We start from the raw sequence: 16,930 nt of genomic DNA on the forward strand, positions 1-16,930 counted from the left end.
CTACTGAAGCTGTAAAGAACTGTTACCGGTGAGGCTGCTGTTTCTGAACTAAGGGATCACACAGGTCACATACTGATGGGATGTCATCAGATCCTCAGCTGATCCTAGCGCCAGGCTGAGATTTATCCCGTGTGATTAGCACTGTGTCAGTATGAAACAGCATTTCTGCAGCACAGACTCTGATATCAGTGTTACATCATGCAGATTATCATGTTGATATTTGCAGTTACAGTCCAACGTGGTCACGTCTCAGTTAGCTCGTTGTTGTGTTCAGTCAGACCTGTTTCCCAGGATCACTGCTGAAATATTTTAGAACAGCATTTACTTCAGGGCTTCTTCAGCTGATTACAGGTCAGTTTCCCCCAGATCAGTATCGACTGGCCTGTGAGATATATTTTTTATCATTGACTAATACAATAGCATTTAATATTACACTATAGTTTTGACCTTTCTCTGCAGGTGAAGACTACCTGTGCAGTGGTTAGCACTGCTGCCTCACAGTTAGAATAACATCTGGAAGGCCTGGGTTCGATTCCACCCTGGCCCAGGCCTCCCCTTCTCTCTGTGTGGAGTTTGCATGTTCTCCCCATGTCTGTGTGGGTTTCCTCCGGGTACTCTGGTTTCCTCCCACAGTCCAAAGACATGCAGTTAGTGGGCTTAGGTTAATTGGTCACTGTAAATTGTGTTGAAACCTCCGCCTGATGGAGTCTCCACACATATGAAGCACCTTCCAGGCACTGACTGATGGCTGAAATAGTGTTGAACTGATGAACTGTGTTGCCACCTAGTGCTCACCACACACCCTGCTGGTAAAAGGTCCAGATGCCACACTGCTGCTATTCTCTGACTGACCTGAGCAGAGGATGTTTTTAACTTATAAAGAAGTGCTATCTGCATGCAGATTCTTAGAAAGGATCCAAAGCTGGAAATTGGCTTTGTTGGTGACCATTGGTGCAGTATGGAAAAAAAACAAAGTCCAAGAGCAGCTCATCCTCGTGTGTCCGAGAACGTCGGTGCAGGATGTGATCCAACTCGAGGGATTACACACTATGAAGTCAGTCCATAAGCCTCTCACTGCAAGAATGAATGCACATTTGTGAGTTCTGTGGTGCAAAGAGCCAGGCACTTTGTCTGCAGACATGTGCTAAGAAAAACAATATATTCATCCTACAAAGAAAAGGCGAGAGGTCTGAGCCCTTCACTGTCACAGTCAGAGGAGTTGGTAGCTCTAATTTGTTGTGGAGCATATTTTTCTGGCCCAGTTTGGGTCCACGTGTTGAACTTGGACCTTCATCTTGGACCTTCATTAGTCCTCATCTCTGGCTGCAGCTTTGCACTGCGATCAGTGGTTCATTTATTTTTTATTTAAAAAAAACAAAACATAAAGGAATTAAGCGCCACATGCTCATCAATGATACACAATAAACCTCAGTTAGAAAATCCTCTCTGTACAAACAGGCGAGAGTCTCAGTGGGTATGGCAGAAACTCTGTCCACTGAAATAATCTTAAATAGATGAACCATTAACTGAGGCCCCAAAGAACGTTTCCATGTTTTGCAACAAACTGTAAATATTTGAATACACACACATGCTGTGTGGATCTAGTTGACAGTTGATGTTATTGATCCAGACAGGACAACATTTTTGGTCCATGAGATCTTTGTTACATTACAAAGTTTTTTTATCCAAGTTGAAATTAATTGTAGAGTGTATTGTAAACATCAAAACAAGACAATATTAAAATATCGAACACCTGAATATTAAGCTGCTTTTAAAAAAATGCAGCTGTGAAATTTGAATGCTCCTTGGAAAGCTCTGTACTCTCCCTGGATCTGCCAGCTCAGGGATCTCTGAGCACACTGGCGGAGGCCGTGCAGGACCCCCTGGCTCAAGGCCCGGAATCATTCATGGGATCCACCAGCTCCAGCTCTTTGGGATACGTGGGTTCAGGATCTTGCTGTACTTGTTCATGCACTTCCCACCATCTCCCACCTTTGTGCCATCGCAATTAATTGCATCACAAAGTATTTGTCCTCCAAATGTGGAGACAGAGCAAGATGTTAAAAAACAGAAGGGATGTTTCATTGCACATATGTTTCCAATCTAATTCAAACTAAAACCACATGATAAATGCATCATTTGTATTGTTTGTTTGTACTGTTTATCACTGGGTTGCACAGAATACAGGTATAATTAATTCAGTTCAATTTTATTTAAATAGCACCAAATCACAACAAACAGGGTGCCTGTCTCCTGAATCCAAGCTGGGAGCTGGTTCCACAGAAGAGGGGCCTGAAAGCTGAAGGCTCTGCCTCCCATTCTACTCTTAAGTATCCTAGGAACCACAAGTAAGCCAGCAGTCTGAGAGCGAAGTGCTCTGTTGGGGTGATATGGTACTATGAGGTCTGTATTATTCAAGACGTTGTATGTGAGGAGAAGAATTTTAAATGTATAAACACCTTTTGTTGTAGTGGCTGTTTGTGTTTCCTATAATTATTTCTCTCTCTCTCTCTCACACACACACACACACACCCAAAAAGACACTTAATTCATTGCTGTTAGACACGCTGACAAGGTTACATATAAAACTTGAGATGATTTAAGGCTAAACACACCAAAGATGACACGCTGCTTTATTACACAGCAGCAGACTGGACCTTGCTCAGCTGAGTCCGGGCCACACTCTGCTTGTGAATGTGGAACAGCATAAAGGATCTCTGCAGTGGTTAAGTTATTATCCGACAGATCTGGGCTGTTTCCCTTGAGTCGAAGGGACTTCCTCCAGTGAAGTGTTTTCTCCCTCAAAGCCTCACAGAGAACTCATCAGCGTACGCTGGAATCCACGATTTGTTTATTTTGTTTATTTTCCGTTACAATTACACACGTTTGGACTGATTTTAGGTTTTACTTTAATTTAGTTTGGCTCAGATTTGGCACTTTCCAACTTAGGCAGTAAGAAATCAGAAGCTTTCCGATAAACATTTTCATTGCTTTGGAAATGCTGTTTGTATTTTGCACACTGATGCTCGGCTCTCCCCGCAGGTAATTTAAAGAGACAATAACCGTAAACAAGTAAATACAACACCAACTCCAGGAGTTGCGGTGCTGTGTAACATGTAAATAATGCAATAATTTTGTTCAAAACAGAACACAGATAACATATCAAATGTTTAAACTGAGAAAATGCACAGCTTTAAGAAGAAAATTAGGTCATTTTGAATTTAATAGCAGCAAAAAAGTTGGGACAGGCCATGGTTACCACTGTGCATCCCCTCTTTTAACAATGATTCCATAAACATCTGGGAACTGGGGAGGGCAGCTGCTGGACGTCTGGGAGAGGAACGTTCTTGTCTGATAGAGGATCACAGCTAATCAACAGTTCTGGGCCTTTTTTCTCAGATTTTTTGTTTCATGATGCTCTAAATGTTTTCCACTGGTGAAAGGCCTGGATCAGCACCCAGCCTTTTCCACTATGAAGCCGTGCTCTTTCAATAGCTTGCTGAATTATACAAGAAAAAGACGCCATCTGGATGGCCTTTCAGCAACGATGGTGCCTTTCCAAATGTGCAAGCTGCCACTTCCACTAATATACTTTCACACCATCAGAGATGCAGGCTATTGAACTCCCTCTCCTCTTTAGTGCAGAGGAAGTATTTCAAAAAGAATGTCAGCATTTTTATTGTAGCGCCGCCTGAGGGCTCAAAGATCACAGCATCCAACATTGATTTCTGTTTTTGTCTCTTTGCGTGCAGAGATTTTGGGGTTTTTTTGCAGATTGGTGAAACTCTACCTCTCTAATGATACCCGATCATGTTACCGACCTGCTGCCAGTTAACCTAATTAGCTGCTAAATGTTCCTCCAGCTGTTTCTTTTTAGCATCACTTACTTTTCCAGCCTTTTTTCCTGCATCCCAGCTGTTTAGGGATGTGTTGCTGTCATCAAATTGAGCTAATATTTTTTCACGAATTAGTAAGTTTAAACATTTGCTTTCTGTGTTCTATTGTGAATAAAATATAGGTTTATGATACCACTGCATACAGTCTTTTGTGGATGTGGGGTTCTAGTAGTTTACTGATGTTGTGTGAGGTGGTCAGATGAGGCTCTGCCACAGACTCTGCTCCCCAACAAAGAGCCTTTCAACTTGATGTGTCAACATATAGAAAGTACCATCTAAAAATTTAAAGTATGCCACATTTGACCTCTGACCTCACTTTTACATTTTACATCTGCCTTTCTTTCAAATTGACCCCCAAAATGTGTTCTGTTGTTAAAGAAAGTCTTGTCAAGAAAACGAGAATGAATAAAAATGATGTCAAGTGTATTAAAGTGGGTTTCAGCAAGGCAAATAATAAAAACCTGCACTTTGTTTTCACTGCACTAAAAACTTAGTTTGTGCGTTTAAAAAGAACAAATAAAGCCAAACGAATGAATACAAAATAAGAACTGACTGTTTATGAATCCCTCCCGCTGAAACAAGATGACCATCGTTATTTCCTTCACCTGTCGTAAATTAATGAACCAGAATTAGTCACGTGCTCTGGGTTCAGATCTCAAATTAGCACGGGATGTTTGTATTGATTAACTTAAAGCATGCCTTATCGTTTTCTTTAGTTTTCTTTCTGCATGCTGACCTTCACCAGTCATTTCTGCCCTCACCATCCTCCTCCCAGCCTATTGATCGGACAGTCACAGCTCAAATTTTCTCTTTCTATAAACAATATTTAAGGAAAGTTAGAAACAAAATGTACAGTGGTTTAACCAAACACTAATGGTGAGAGACTGACTGCATTTTACAGAACTTTTCAAAGGTCTTTATATTTGGTACCACTGTTATTGCCCTTAAGAACTTGACACTGCGACCTCATTAACCACGTGAAACAGCCACGCCTGCAGTCGTGCGTAAAGACCGCAACGGCAACAGCTACACGAGCCGAACGAGGCTGACATGACGGAGCCGAGGTGAGTCGGTGCGGAGGACAGGTTAGAGTAGGTGGGGTTAAGGATGCTTGAGGTACAGGAGAAGTTGCTGCCTTCACATGCCGAAACCATGCGTAATAAGAGCGACCGCCGCCGGTGAGGAGGATGCTGGATCATGAGGCTGGAGCTGACATGCGACTGGTCCGTAAGATCAACACGGGCATGAAGATCCAAGCCGGAGGCGAGCACATGGGCTGCAGCAAGGTGGAAGAAAACCAGGACAACCAGGTCATCTGCTTGCAATGTCAAGATGATGTGATGCGGGTTTGTCCGGGAAGTCCGCGCAGTCCTCGCCGCGCTATCGCGACGCGCCTCTCATCCGGATCCGCAGGTAAAGGCATGCTATGCAGCATATGAGATCAGAAAAAGAGCGGGATGCACGCTGTCAGCACGCTCGTCTGTAAGTCTGAATAACACTGTTTCTTCCGTTTATATCATCAATTACCCTTATTTCAGGCTGAAATGAGGGTGTGGTGATCCACAGTGCTCAAAGTGAGTGCACGGGACACACACAGAAGTAGTGGAACACCTCCTTCCCTCTGACAGTATGAAGTACGATGAAATCATAATTTCATCTCGTAGCTTCTTTCAAATTCTCGCTTCTGATAACGAGGAGACATCCAGATCACCACTACCACAGCACATGCGAGTGCTTTAAAAAAATTACACTGCATCAGAGTATGAGTGGTAGTTCTTCAGTGAACATTTTGCTGTAGTGTAATTCATTCATCTGATGATAAATTAATGATGTAGTTGGAAGCTGCTCGGAGGCTGATATGGTTGGTACTCACTCCAAAGCCCACAGCTTTGGAAATAAATGATACCTGCAGCTTTATCTCTAAACACGGAATGAGAGTGCTTAAAAATACTCCCAGTCAGTGATAAATGTCTGCACTGTGCTGCACTTGCTCTTTTTTGATGCATCTGTAGGCGTTAGATTAGAGAATAAGGAAATTAGAGTTCTGTAATAAAGTTGTCTCAGCTGTTAAATGAGAAGCAGCAGTTCAGGTGTTCTTTTGTCAGCCCAAAGCAAAAATGTTGGGTAGTACCTTTCAGGCAGTGACTGCAGTGCCAGAGAAAGTCTTCTCTCCGCTGAGGCAGATTAATGGCTTAACCTCCGTCTCCCAGTGGAAGCTTGGTGTTCCACATCAGGCCTTCAGTTTCCACTGTCAAGTTTATTTTGTTAATTGACTACGAAGCCTCAATTAACAAAGTGCATGGACTCACCAGCCAAATATTATAAAACCCGATAAACATTTTCTTGAATTTGTACCCAGATGAAGTTGCAAAAAGCTTCTTTGTCCCCTTCAGTTTTCATTCAGTCATCATTTTAGCTGTTGGAGAATTCTCTTATAGATTTAAGTGAAGGATAAAGTTGTCTCAGCTGTTAAATGAGAAGCAGCAGTAGTTACCCCTGATAACTACACTCCACTGCACTGGCTGGAACTATTGTTGAGTTGTTAATCAGTGATGGATTTAAAAAAAAATAAAAAATATGAACACATCCACATCAGACCTGCAGCAGGTGCTGAGCCAAACACAAGTCAACAATAAATGCACAGCATGGGACTCCAAGCTTGCATGTTTATTACAAAACTAACTCTGTAACATTAGGTGTGCACCCGCTCTCATTAATGCACACTTAATGCCATGTCTTAAATTATGAATTTTGGGTTACACTTACAGTACAACTTGTTTTGTCCTTATTCCCCTCGCACTTGTTGAAAAGATGCATGAATCCTCCCCACATTAAGCAGAGTGGATGTTTACAATATCAGCTGTTTTTCAGTCATAAGTGAAATCATCCCTTCAAGCATCAAATGTCCACGGACGGTCTTCTCGGCTGAATCTGGTTTCCCTCATTAACCTTTAATTGACTTCAAACAAACTGGCTTCATGCTTAAATGTGGTGACACAGTGAACTGAAATGAAGGGTGAAAAGTTGTCTTTTTCAGGCCGTTAAAAAGATTGCATTCAACCTCATTTCAGTCATTCTGTTACTGAGCTGCTGGCTAGCATCACTGCTGCTGTTTGAATCCAGTTTGAGTCAACATTTCATTTACTGAGTGCTTTAGTTTTTAATTTCTATTTAACTGAGAGCCCTCTTTAGTGCATTTTTTAATCTTTCTGAGTTTGTTCTGAGATTTTTATTTATTTTATTAAACTAAGTTGTTTTCCATGTTTTGGCTGCTGTAATGCAGTCATTTAAAATTCAGATAAAGTACTTATCTTATCTTATCTTATCTTATCTTATCTTGTAGTACAAACTTTTCTGGAATTGTGAATATCCACACATAACAAATAGTCAGGAAATCTGTTTATGTTTTGTGTCTGACAGAAAAAAAAGATATCAGATTTTTAAAACATATAAATATCAATTTTAAAAAATATCAGTCAGGTTCTACTTTCAGTTTTCAACCAATTCATACATAAAGGGATATTTTTTACTAGGCATCTTTTTAATTACCTAAGAAGACAGTTTTGTTTGTTTTTATTATTATTATGTGTTTTTTAGTTTGAACCTTTATTCTAAGCCTATTTAAGCTTAATGTTGATTAATATGAAATGTTAATATGATATGATTAATGTGATGAATAACTTAAAAACAGTTCTGTTTTCATAAAGAAAATGTCTTTGTTTCCCTGGAACATGAGGGTGAATAAAAAAAACAGCAAAATTCAAATAAGTAAACAGAAACAAATATCAGCATCACCGCTTGGCTAAAACATTAGTTTTGCACTAGTATGTGCATCAACACAGGCTTTCACAATTGGTACATCCCTAAAGTATATAGTATATAATGAACTTTTCATTATTTATGTAACTGCACTTTAGGCCTGCAGAAAGGTAAAGAAAGTTTGAGGCATCATTTCCTAAACATTATCAGGCTCTTTTTTGAGGTTCTCTTCCTGCACAGTGAGTCTTCTGTGATTGTAGGCTGATTCCCTTAACACTAGTTTTATGAATTTCATCCGCAGAGTTCCAGCACAGTGAATGGTTTTATTCCCTCTATATAAATTGGTAGACAACGGCAATAAAGCTGCCAGACTCCTGGATTTTATTCCCCTACCGCTGCCAAGGTCAAGAGTTTTCCCCCCTCGTGTAGCTCAGTGTGGATCGGGGCACTAACATTGCAGGATTAAGGGTTTGATTCCTGTACCGCTGCTGGGTCATGGATTTTCTCAAGCCCCCGGGAACAAGGGAGGCCCAAAAGTTTAGTGGACACATTTGAAACTGCAAGATACTCTGGTACTACTCTGGTACTACTCTGGGGCTCAGAAACTTTCTCCTTTTTTTGCAATACAGTAAAAACAAACAAACAATAAAAGAGCAGCGGCTGCAAAACCAAATGACACATGCCTCCACCTTATATGTGACATCTTCTCCCTTCACAGATCGTGAACCCAGCAGTAGCAGCTACAATGCCTCCTCAGGAACCTTCTACAGTTGTGTCAGTCAGATCACCATCGGTAGGTGCCCGATGCCTTTGAGAGTGTTTAAGTTAAAGAAAATGTGTCCATGTGGACTGTTTTATTTTTGGACCTAACATTTTCAGAAGAGTGTAAGTACGTGTAAGTGATTTTTAGGTGTACTTAAGGGTTGTCCTTAAAGGACATCCATCCATCCATACATCCATCCATCCATACATCCATCCATCCATACATCCATACATCCATACATCCATCTTCTTCTGCTTATCTGGGCCGGGTCGCGGGGGCACCAGCCTAAGCAGAGAAACCCAGAACTCCCTCTCCCCAGTCGCCTCCTTCAGCTCATCCGGGAGAACACCAAGGCATTCCCAGGCCCGCCAAGAGATACAGTACCTGGCCTGGGTCAGCCCTGAGACCTTCTCCCAGTAGGACATGCCCAAACCGCCTCAGCTGACTCCTTTTATGGAGGTGCTCTACTCTGAGCCCCTCCTGAATGACTGCACTCTTCACCCTATCTCTAAGGCAGAGGCCAGTCACCCGCGATCTCATTCTTTCGGTCACTACCCTGAGCTCGCGACCATAAGTGAGGGTCGGGGTGTAGCTCAACCGGTAAATCGACAGCTTCGCTTTTACGCTCAGCTTCTCTCTCCACCACAGCGGACCGGTGCAGCACCTGCATCACCTGCATCACTGCGGACGCAGCCCCAATCCATCTGTCAATCTCCTGCTCCCCTCTCCCCTCACCCTAAATTAGAAAATGACAAACAAAATGTGCATATTTAGTTCCACTGTGTCAGCAATATAACAAGTATTGTATTTTATTTTTATAATATATTCGTGCAGTTTGCTGCTGTATCGATTGTTAGAGCTCTGACAGCAGAGGGGCTAGGGGAAATGAAAGGTAGGATTTGCTAAGCAGTAAGAAAATTAAAGATTTCCCCTGACATGGAAGTTTGTTTGCGTGTTTGGGGTTCTTGACAGAAAATGTGACATTGGTGACGAAGCTGTCTCAAATAATTTTCCTGTCCATCACAAAACTACAACTTCCTGCCATTTGGAATATTCAGGCCTCGCCTTTTGACATTTTTTCAATGAATATTAAGGCGGTGTGTGGTTAGGCTGTAAGCTATGGGTTGTTGACAGCGAGGGGGGCTCAGTTCAGACTGTGCTGCTGATGCTGCTGCATGCAGGTGTTCCTCTCTTCTCTCTAAGCTAAATGAAAAAAAAAAAAAAAACTAATGAAGTGCTGAGGGGGAGCTTTGGCCCGCTGAGACTCACTCTGTTGGTTTTACAAAAGAAAGATCTATAGTCTCGTCCCACACTCTGACATCAAAAAGAGTTACTGCGCTGCCTGTGATTTAAAAGCCCTGGCCTTTGTTTGAGAGGAAAATACAAGTCAGCATCACTTTAGGTTCTTAAAAGTTCCAATCGATTATAATCGTGCATCGATTCCACCCTCCGTCATCACTGTAGGAATGTTCTGGGACAGTGCAGCTGATAGACAGAGATAATATTCACCCTGAGGTGGGGATTCAGTGAAGGATGAAATAAAACATTAAATGCATCATGCTGGAATTTTTAGAGCACTGAGGTTGGCTCAACACACCCGCAGGACCAGAAACACAAGTTTCTATATTAAGTTTGATATCTTGGCACTAGAGAGGATTCATGCTCCGATGTTTTTGGTGTTTGTGCAAAACATCAAGTAATGTAAAAAATGACTTAACACAGTGATCTGCCGGGTGATCCTTTCACTGACACCTTCCTTTGAGGAGAGATCCCCAGCTCCACCATTCATCCCGTCCCACCCCCTCTCTATAGCTGAAAGCTCTTCACCCTATCTTTAAGTAGTGATGTGACACAGCTATGAGCACCTTTGCCTTCAAGTGTCACGGCACACTGTGAGGACTTTGTTGGGGATGGAGCTGCGCTGGTTAAAATCTGAGACTTTTGGCCCTCACCACAAGGGGTCACCACAGCAGGTAGCTCCACATATTTGATTTGGCATATACTGGATATAGATTTGCAATCCTACAGCTGTGGTTCCCACCTTTACTTAGTTTTGTTAAAGGTGGCAGCCTGGAAACATGATTCACAGCATGTCCTGCACGTGTGCAGCGCTTCCTCTGCTCGGTCTCTGCAGTTTCTGCATCAACTGGCAGCAGAAGTTGTTCACTGTTCAGACTCTCCATCCACCTAAAGGACCAGTAGTTTTCTGTAAACTCCCAGCTCAAACGTGTTATTGCCTTGTGCAGCATGTGGCCCAGATAACTGCACCTGCATTCGTTTTCTTACCTTCGAGGGCATCAGGAAGTGGAGGGGCTTTGTATCTAGGGCTCTCTCTCCTCAGAGAGCCACGGGGGCACTTTTTTCTGATGACTGCGACATAGATAATGCTTAGAACACACTATGTCCGGGCATCGCGAGTTTTGGAGGTCGTTCGGATACATGCCAGGTGTAGATTACAGCACCGCCTCCACCCCTCCCATCATTGCAGGTGACTTTTATGAGACGTTGCGCGTGGGCGGCTCAAAGCTTGTTAATATAGTTTAAAAAAAAGAGAGAAGCCACATTCAGGTTATGGCTGTTTTAGATAAGCGCTGTACACTGAACACATAAATCATTCATCAGGGATGTAAACAGGTGCAGGATACAAAAGGTCAAGAACATCGTGTGACTAAAAGGCATTATTGGGCAAAGCATCCCTGCATGAAACCGCTGTAATGGAGTCAATAGATGTGGAAGCTGAAGACGTCAACAAGACAAAAACAAAGACATTAAAAAAATTTTAAATCACCAAAACTCATTTTAACCATGAGACATTATAGTTGGTAAAATGAATACAAATTTGTATTAAACACCCATCTTAAAGGCTTAATTGAGTTTTTAAAAAATAAAACTATGCTTATATGAACTGATGATTTGGTGCGGCATTGTTTGTCCCCAAACTACTCTGAAACATGGTTCCTCCCGGTGTAACATTGTCTAATCTGTGGCACAGCAGCTGCCTCACTGTGTCCAGCTTTATTTTGTCAGATGAGAAGCTTTGCGTCCATCTGCCTGCTGAAATAATCTCTGGTTATGGACGCTGAGTAGGTGAGCCTCTCTGGAATGTCTCAGAAAACATACTATATATTAAAAATCCCCAAAAGAACATTACCAATGATACAATAAACCCAGTATACACAGCTATAAGCACACACCACCTATATAAATAGTCAGTCTCCCCTATTTCAAACCCACATCTCAGGCTCATTCTTGCTGCCCTGCATTCTGGATCCTGTGTATGCATCTGTCTGCATATGTCTGTGTCCGCCTCACACCGTACATCAGTAACAGATACATCTCACAGACTGCAGTGTAATTTATCCATCCATTCCTGCTATTTTCATCACCTTCAGTAATATGAGCCGCACGTGACACATTTGTTTCATATCTTGACTGGTCCTTATTTCAAATCATACTTTGAAATAAGAGCTGGGATGATAAATCCCTGTAGTGTGGGTGCAGCTCTGTGTGCTGCACTAATGTTTGTTAATGAGTGAACCAACACTGTGTCTAATAGAGGTGAAAAACTGTACCTCTTGGAACTCCTACAGTAGCTGTCTTTTTGTTTTGTTTCAATAACAAGCAGCGAGTATTTTAGTGGCTCCTATTCCACACCAAAAAAATAATAATTACACTATAAATCATCACTATATTATAAATGCGTTCCAGTATTTGCTGTACTTCCTAATTAATATTTTACTTTCTCAAACTTTCACCCACCAAAAATGGGAGTTAGAATTTTCTTTCCAAAAGGTATTGCACCAAATTTCACCCCCCGGGGTGAATCACATCCTACTCACAGCTGCTGAAAGTGCTGACTTGAGCACATTATTTTGGGGATGCCCAGCCTAACACTGCTACATTTCATTTGTGAAATCCCCCCTCGTTGTCTTGGAGAATAAAGTAGCTGAGATGAAATGTAAAGGAAGACTTAGATTTATCCCGTCAGTCCTCCTCATAATGTATCCTGCAGCTGACTGTGCTGCGCGAGGAGCGAGCCGGAGGGCCCGGAGTCTGTGAGGCGCTCCACTTTTCTGCTATTGATTGGGGCCGTGTTTGTTCATTGCTGATGTACAACCGAAATCTGCTGGGCTTTGTGTTTTACAGGAAACCAGGAGGTGGGGTGGCGTGGGAGGGTGGTGGTGGTTGTTCCGTAGTCCCACCTGCCCCCTGCTGTGTTACATAACATCAGTGTGCAAGATATCAGCATACATGTAAAAGATACTTTGCTGTTCTTTATGTTTGGTACAGTTCTGATTAAAAATGGAAGAAGCCAATGCAGGCAGTGGTGCAGGTATAAAAAATCAATTTCATGTTTGGTTTGTGAAAAATGAAGAAATATTTTATTTATTTTGTGCATATTTTTATTGCAGGACTTTAGCTTCACCTCCTACCACTACACCTGACACTTAACCAACTAAAGAATTGAGCCTTGCTCAGTGCATTCCCATGGCTTTAATTTTCAGCCAGTCAGGGAGAACCCAGGCTAAGGGTCCCTAGGCTGGAACCATTAGCATCCTTAGGAGGTGGGACAACCAAATGAGGTGCAGGTGAAAAGGGCAGAGATGAGAGGAGCAAAAGAAATCATATGACCAGATGAGAGTGGGTGGAGCAGAGTATGGGTGGGAATGAAAAAAAGGTGACCAGGAAAACAAAGAATACATGGAGAACTTTTGTGTTTCATCTGGCAGAGCTGAGCGCCCGTGAGAGCAGCTCCAGCCTGAACATCTGCAGCAGAAATGTGTTACAGCAAGGAGAGCCACAGGCTTATATGGTGATCAGTGGCCCCCATTTTAAGGAGCTGCTCCCAGTGTGAACACACACATACACACACACACACACACACCGAAGAAGTTATGTTGTTTGCCTTTGATGCTAAATGGGCCATTTTAAATGTATGTTGTCATCCCTTAAATTTGATCATTTCTATTAAGACTTCTTGAGCTTTTAGTCAGTTTTAATTGTTTTATCTCCTTTATTATTGTTAAGATTTTAGGACATTTGTATCATCATTATTATTATTATTAACCATTACTTTTAGGTTCTTTTGACTCCTTGGTTCCATCTCCTATTAGCTGCTCTCCACCTAATCCACATGAACTACGATGCCACATCAGCAGACACTAGTATTGTTCCCCCCACCACCACCCTTCAAGGTGAAGTAGGGCACCTTGATCTGGAAGACAAGCATAAAGCATTTCAGTTGGCAGCAGCGTCCTGAAGGTCAGTGTGGACCCTGTAGCCCAAACTGCACTTGATAACTCAGTTACTCCAGTTCTAATGGGGTCAGCTACAACCTACAGAATAGTCAGTAAAGTACTGTACAGTCAGATGTGCTACAAATATAAGGTTTGAAACCCATTTTTCATTTGTTTCATTTTAATAATGCAAATTGAACATGAAATATGTTTTATGTAATGATTTATAATCATCTATTAAAAGCATTAATCATTTTGAGAAAGTATTAAAGGACTGATTTACCCTGACTTATAAAGCCGATGGAAAAAAACGCAGCCACGTCCAGCTGCGTATAACTCTCCTCTCAGTCACTTGCCAGGCCAGAGCTGAGCTGAGTGGCGTCATTAGTCTCAGAGGCCTCCTGAAACGGAGAGGAAAGCCTGCTGAGGAGAAACTGAAGACCGGAAGCGAGCGGAGCGGAGTTCAGCAGTGTGCTGGTCCTCGAGAAACCTGGAGAGCAGCAGGAACTGGGGCTGACCGAAGAGGAGAGCCTTCATGGCCCTTCTCATCACTTAACCACCACCTGAACATTTAAAATCTTTCATTAATGCAATTAGACCTCATCAGAGTTCCTTTGATTTATTGTCTTAAGTATTCCTGACTATCAACTTGCTGTTTTTCAACTTTAACCTGCTGGGGGAAATGCAAAATTATGCATTATAATGTTTCTCACAGTTATATGGTATCTACCTCTATTTACCTGTCAGGCTGTATGCTATATGTTGTCATGCAGTTTAGAATCACTTTGTTTGTGGCTGCTGCTGAGGGCATACCTACAGGAATAACAGTGAAAGTTGAACATTTTATTGTAATTGAGAATTTCAACCACTAGGGGGCAACATTGTGACAATTGTTTGCTGTTATGGCTTATCTTTGAGCATAGACAGTCCCAGTGTACATGCATACATGCAGCAATATTCCTATAAGATGAGAGTAAAGTTTTCAGTGTCCTTCTTCATTATTATTCAGAATCTCATCGTCTGACTCGATTGTTGTCCGTCAACAGGGTTTGACCTTGGGGGTCAAGTGGCCATCGAGTTCTCGCACTGGAAGAGTCCTTTTCCAGCGAGCAGCCAGAATCTCCCCAGTCCAGACTGCGTTCACTCCGAGGCCTCTGCCGTCCCACCCGTCAGTGAGCATCTCGAGCTGGTGTCCTGCCCGGCGTCGCTGTCCATCACCCCGTTGCCCAGTGCCAGCCAGGAGACGCTGTGTGACAGCAGCACAAGTACGCTGAGTGCTGTCACAGAACACGTTTTAAATTATGAGCACTTGGTTTACAGGAAATTCAAGTGTTAAATTTAAATTTAAGTAAGTAAAACACTGATCACAACAGGGCAGAATGCGAGATCCTGTGCCTAAGTTGCTATCAGGAGCTACAAATAAGGCTGAGTAGTTGGATGGTAGTTCTTAATGATTCTAGGTGTATATATGGGGTCATTGTCATGCTGCCAAAATAACCTATAGCCAAACAGATTGCATGATACCCATACTTTGACCATTAAGGAAACTGAACAAATCCCCAACTAAATTTGCAGAAATAAAGTCCCAAACCACCAAGTTAGCTCCACTATACATTGACATTCGCTGGCAGTGCTCTCTAGCCCTGCATTGAACAAACTGTCCTATGTCAACAAATGATTCAAATATTATGGCACATCAGTTTACAGTACACTACACCCTCACTTCTCATGCTTGGCTTCAGACCAGGGACCCTCTGGTTTCTGCCAGTGGAGTCAGCAAAAGATCCTGTCATCCATAGGCATAGCTTTCATTTTGTTTGAACACTATACTATCAAGTTTTCCCGTTCAGTGTAATCAATGCTGAGTCAGCACATCTAGACATAATTTACTCTTTTGCCCTCGTTTAACGTTGCCTGGTCCCAGCGAGAGGCAGAGTGTTACAGAGTGGCAGTTCGAGCCAATCACTTTGGTTTGGGGAAATAACCTCTTTAACCGATTAGCTAGCAAGCTGCCAACAACCCTTTGAAATCTGGGGAAAAAAGTCCCTCACAACTTTAAAAGAATATTAGAGCTTGTGTTTCTCCTTTTTCCACGCAGAAATGCGAGCCTGTTTCTAAACATTGGTCGAGAGTGTACTTGCAGGGATGGCTCTGTGAACATCCACACCTGTGTGTTCACCTCTGTTTACCTGGCTGCAGTTTTTCCAATCCTCTGTTCTTGTTTCTTTAAGCACCTGCAGAAAAGCTTTGGCAGGACAACTGCAAACACCTCTGTGACGTGGTGTAATGTACTGTCACTTCTTCAGCAATGTCATCTCTTTAATACGGCTGTCCCTCACCCAGATTTACCCCCACCCCCACCCCCCTGCACAGCTGTTTCTGTTCCACTTAATTATTTTGCTTAATGACTTGCACATCTTCAGTAAAACTGTTAAAGAGTCTTATATTGAAATTGGTCCCCCTTAGGTTTCTATTATGGCAGGACAGATAAAAATGTGAAACTGTCTTTTAATACAGACTTATTTCTAGGTGTGTGTGTGTGTGTGTATTTGTATGTGAGCATGTGTTTATATGTGAGTGTGTGTGCCCTTGAGTCTCCATCAGAGGACCATGCTGACACTGTCATCAGTGCCAACTGTCATTGTTTTGGCTGCAGCAACACTGACACAACCAGTCCTTTTTTCTGATTGGCTGCTGTCAGAGCAGCCTGACCCCCGATTGGCTGCCAGGGAAGCCTGATTAAGAATGCCGATGAGTAGCTCTCCTCTCTCGCTCTCTCTCTCTCCCCCTCTGACACTGTAAACATCCTGCTCATGCTTGTGTGTGTGTGTGCGTGTGTGTGTGGTTTTTTTTCTTCAGTGAGGAGCGTTGACAGCTTTTACCAGCTTTACTGCTGCCAGATTTGAGCATTTTCACTATGACAGATCCGTCTTGAGAGTATGCGCATGTGTTTGAATGGTATAGTGATTCTGGACCGACTGATGCAGGGATGAGGAGTAAGGAGTAAAAAGTGGGGATGCTGGTTTCCCTCGTGGGACATCGCATTTGTTTGTCACCCTCAGCGAGTTCATTTACATGCTGGGGCTGGAGGTGGAGGGTGTGTGCGTATGTCAGTGTGTGTATGTAGAGGAGTCATCGGGCTTTTTTGGCATTTGCTGCGGCTCAGCTGTGGAGCCCCCCCCCTCCCTCCCCCTCTTGCCTTGTGAGGAGTGAAGCTGCCTCTCTGCCTCTGCCCACCTTCACACGGTGAGTGTCCTCAAGTTGTCTTGAAGCGA

At 42.7% G+C, this 16,930-nt stretch overlaps 1 protein-coding gene across 1 annotated transcript in view; it reads left to right on the plus strand.

The window, feature by feature from the left end:
* Window positions 1–5,083: 5,083 nt before the first annotated feature.
* LOC115773438 (anoctamin-4) overlaps window positions 5,084–16,930 on the plus strand; it is a 53,025-nt gene continuing 41,178 nt past the window's right edge. The window contains exons 1-3 of the mRNA XM_030720176.1: window positions 5,084–5,309; window positions 8,374–8,448; window positions 14,702–14,920. Coding sequence (XP_030576036.1) covers window positions 5,084–5,309; window positions 8,374–8,448; window positions 14,702–14,920 — 520 coding nt within the window. The remainder of the gene's footprint in view (window positions 5,310–8,373; window positions 8,449–14,701; window positions 14,921–16,930) is intronic.

This window comes from Archocentrus centrarchus, chromosome 23 (genome assembly GCF_007364275.1).
Source record: "Archocentrus centrarchus isolate MPI-CPG fArcCen1 chromosome 23, fArcCen1, whole genome shotgun sequence".
Taxonomy (NCBI): domain Eukaryota; kingdom Metazoa; phylum Chordata; class Actinopteri; order Cichliformes; family Cichlidae; genus Archocentrus; species Archocentrus centrarchus.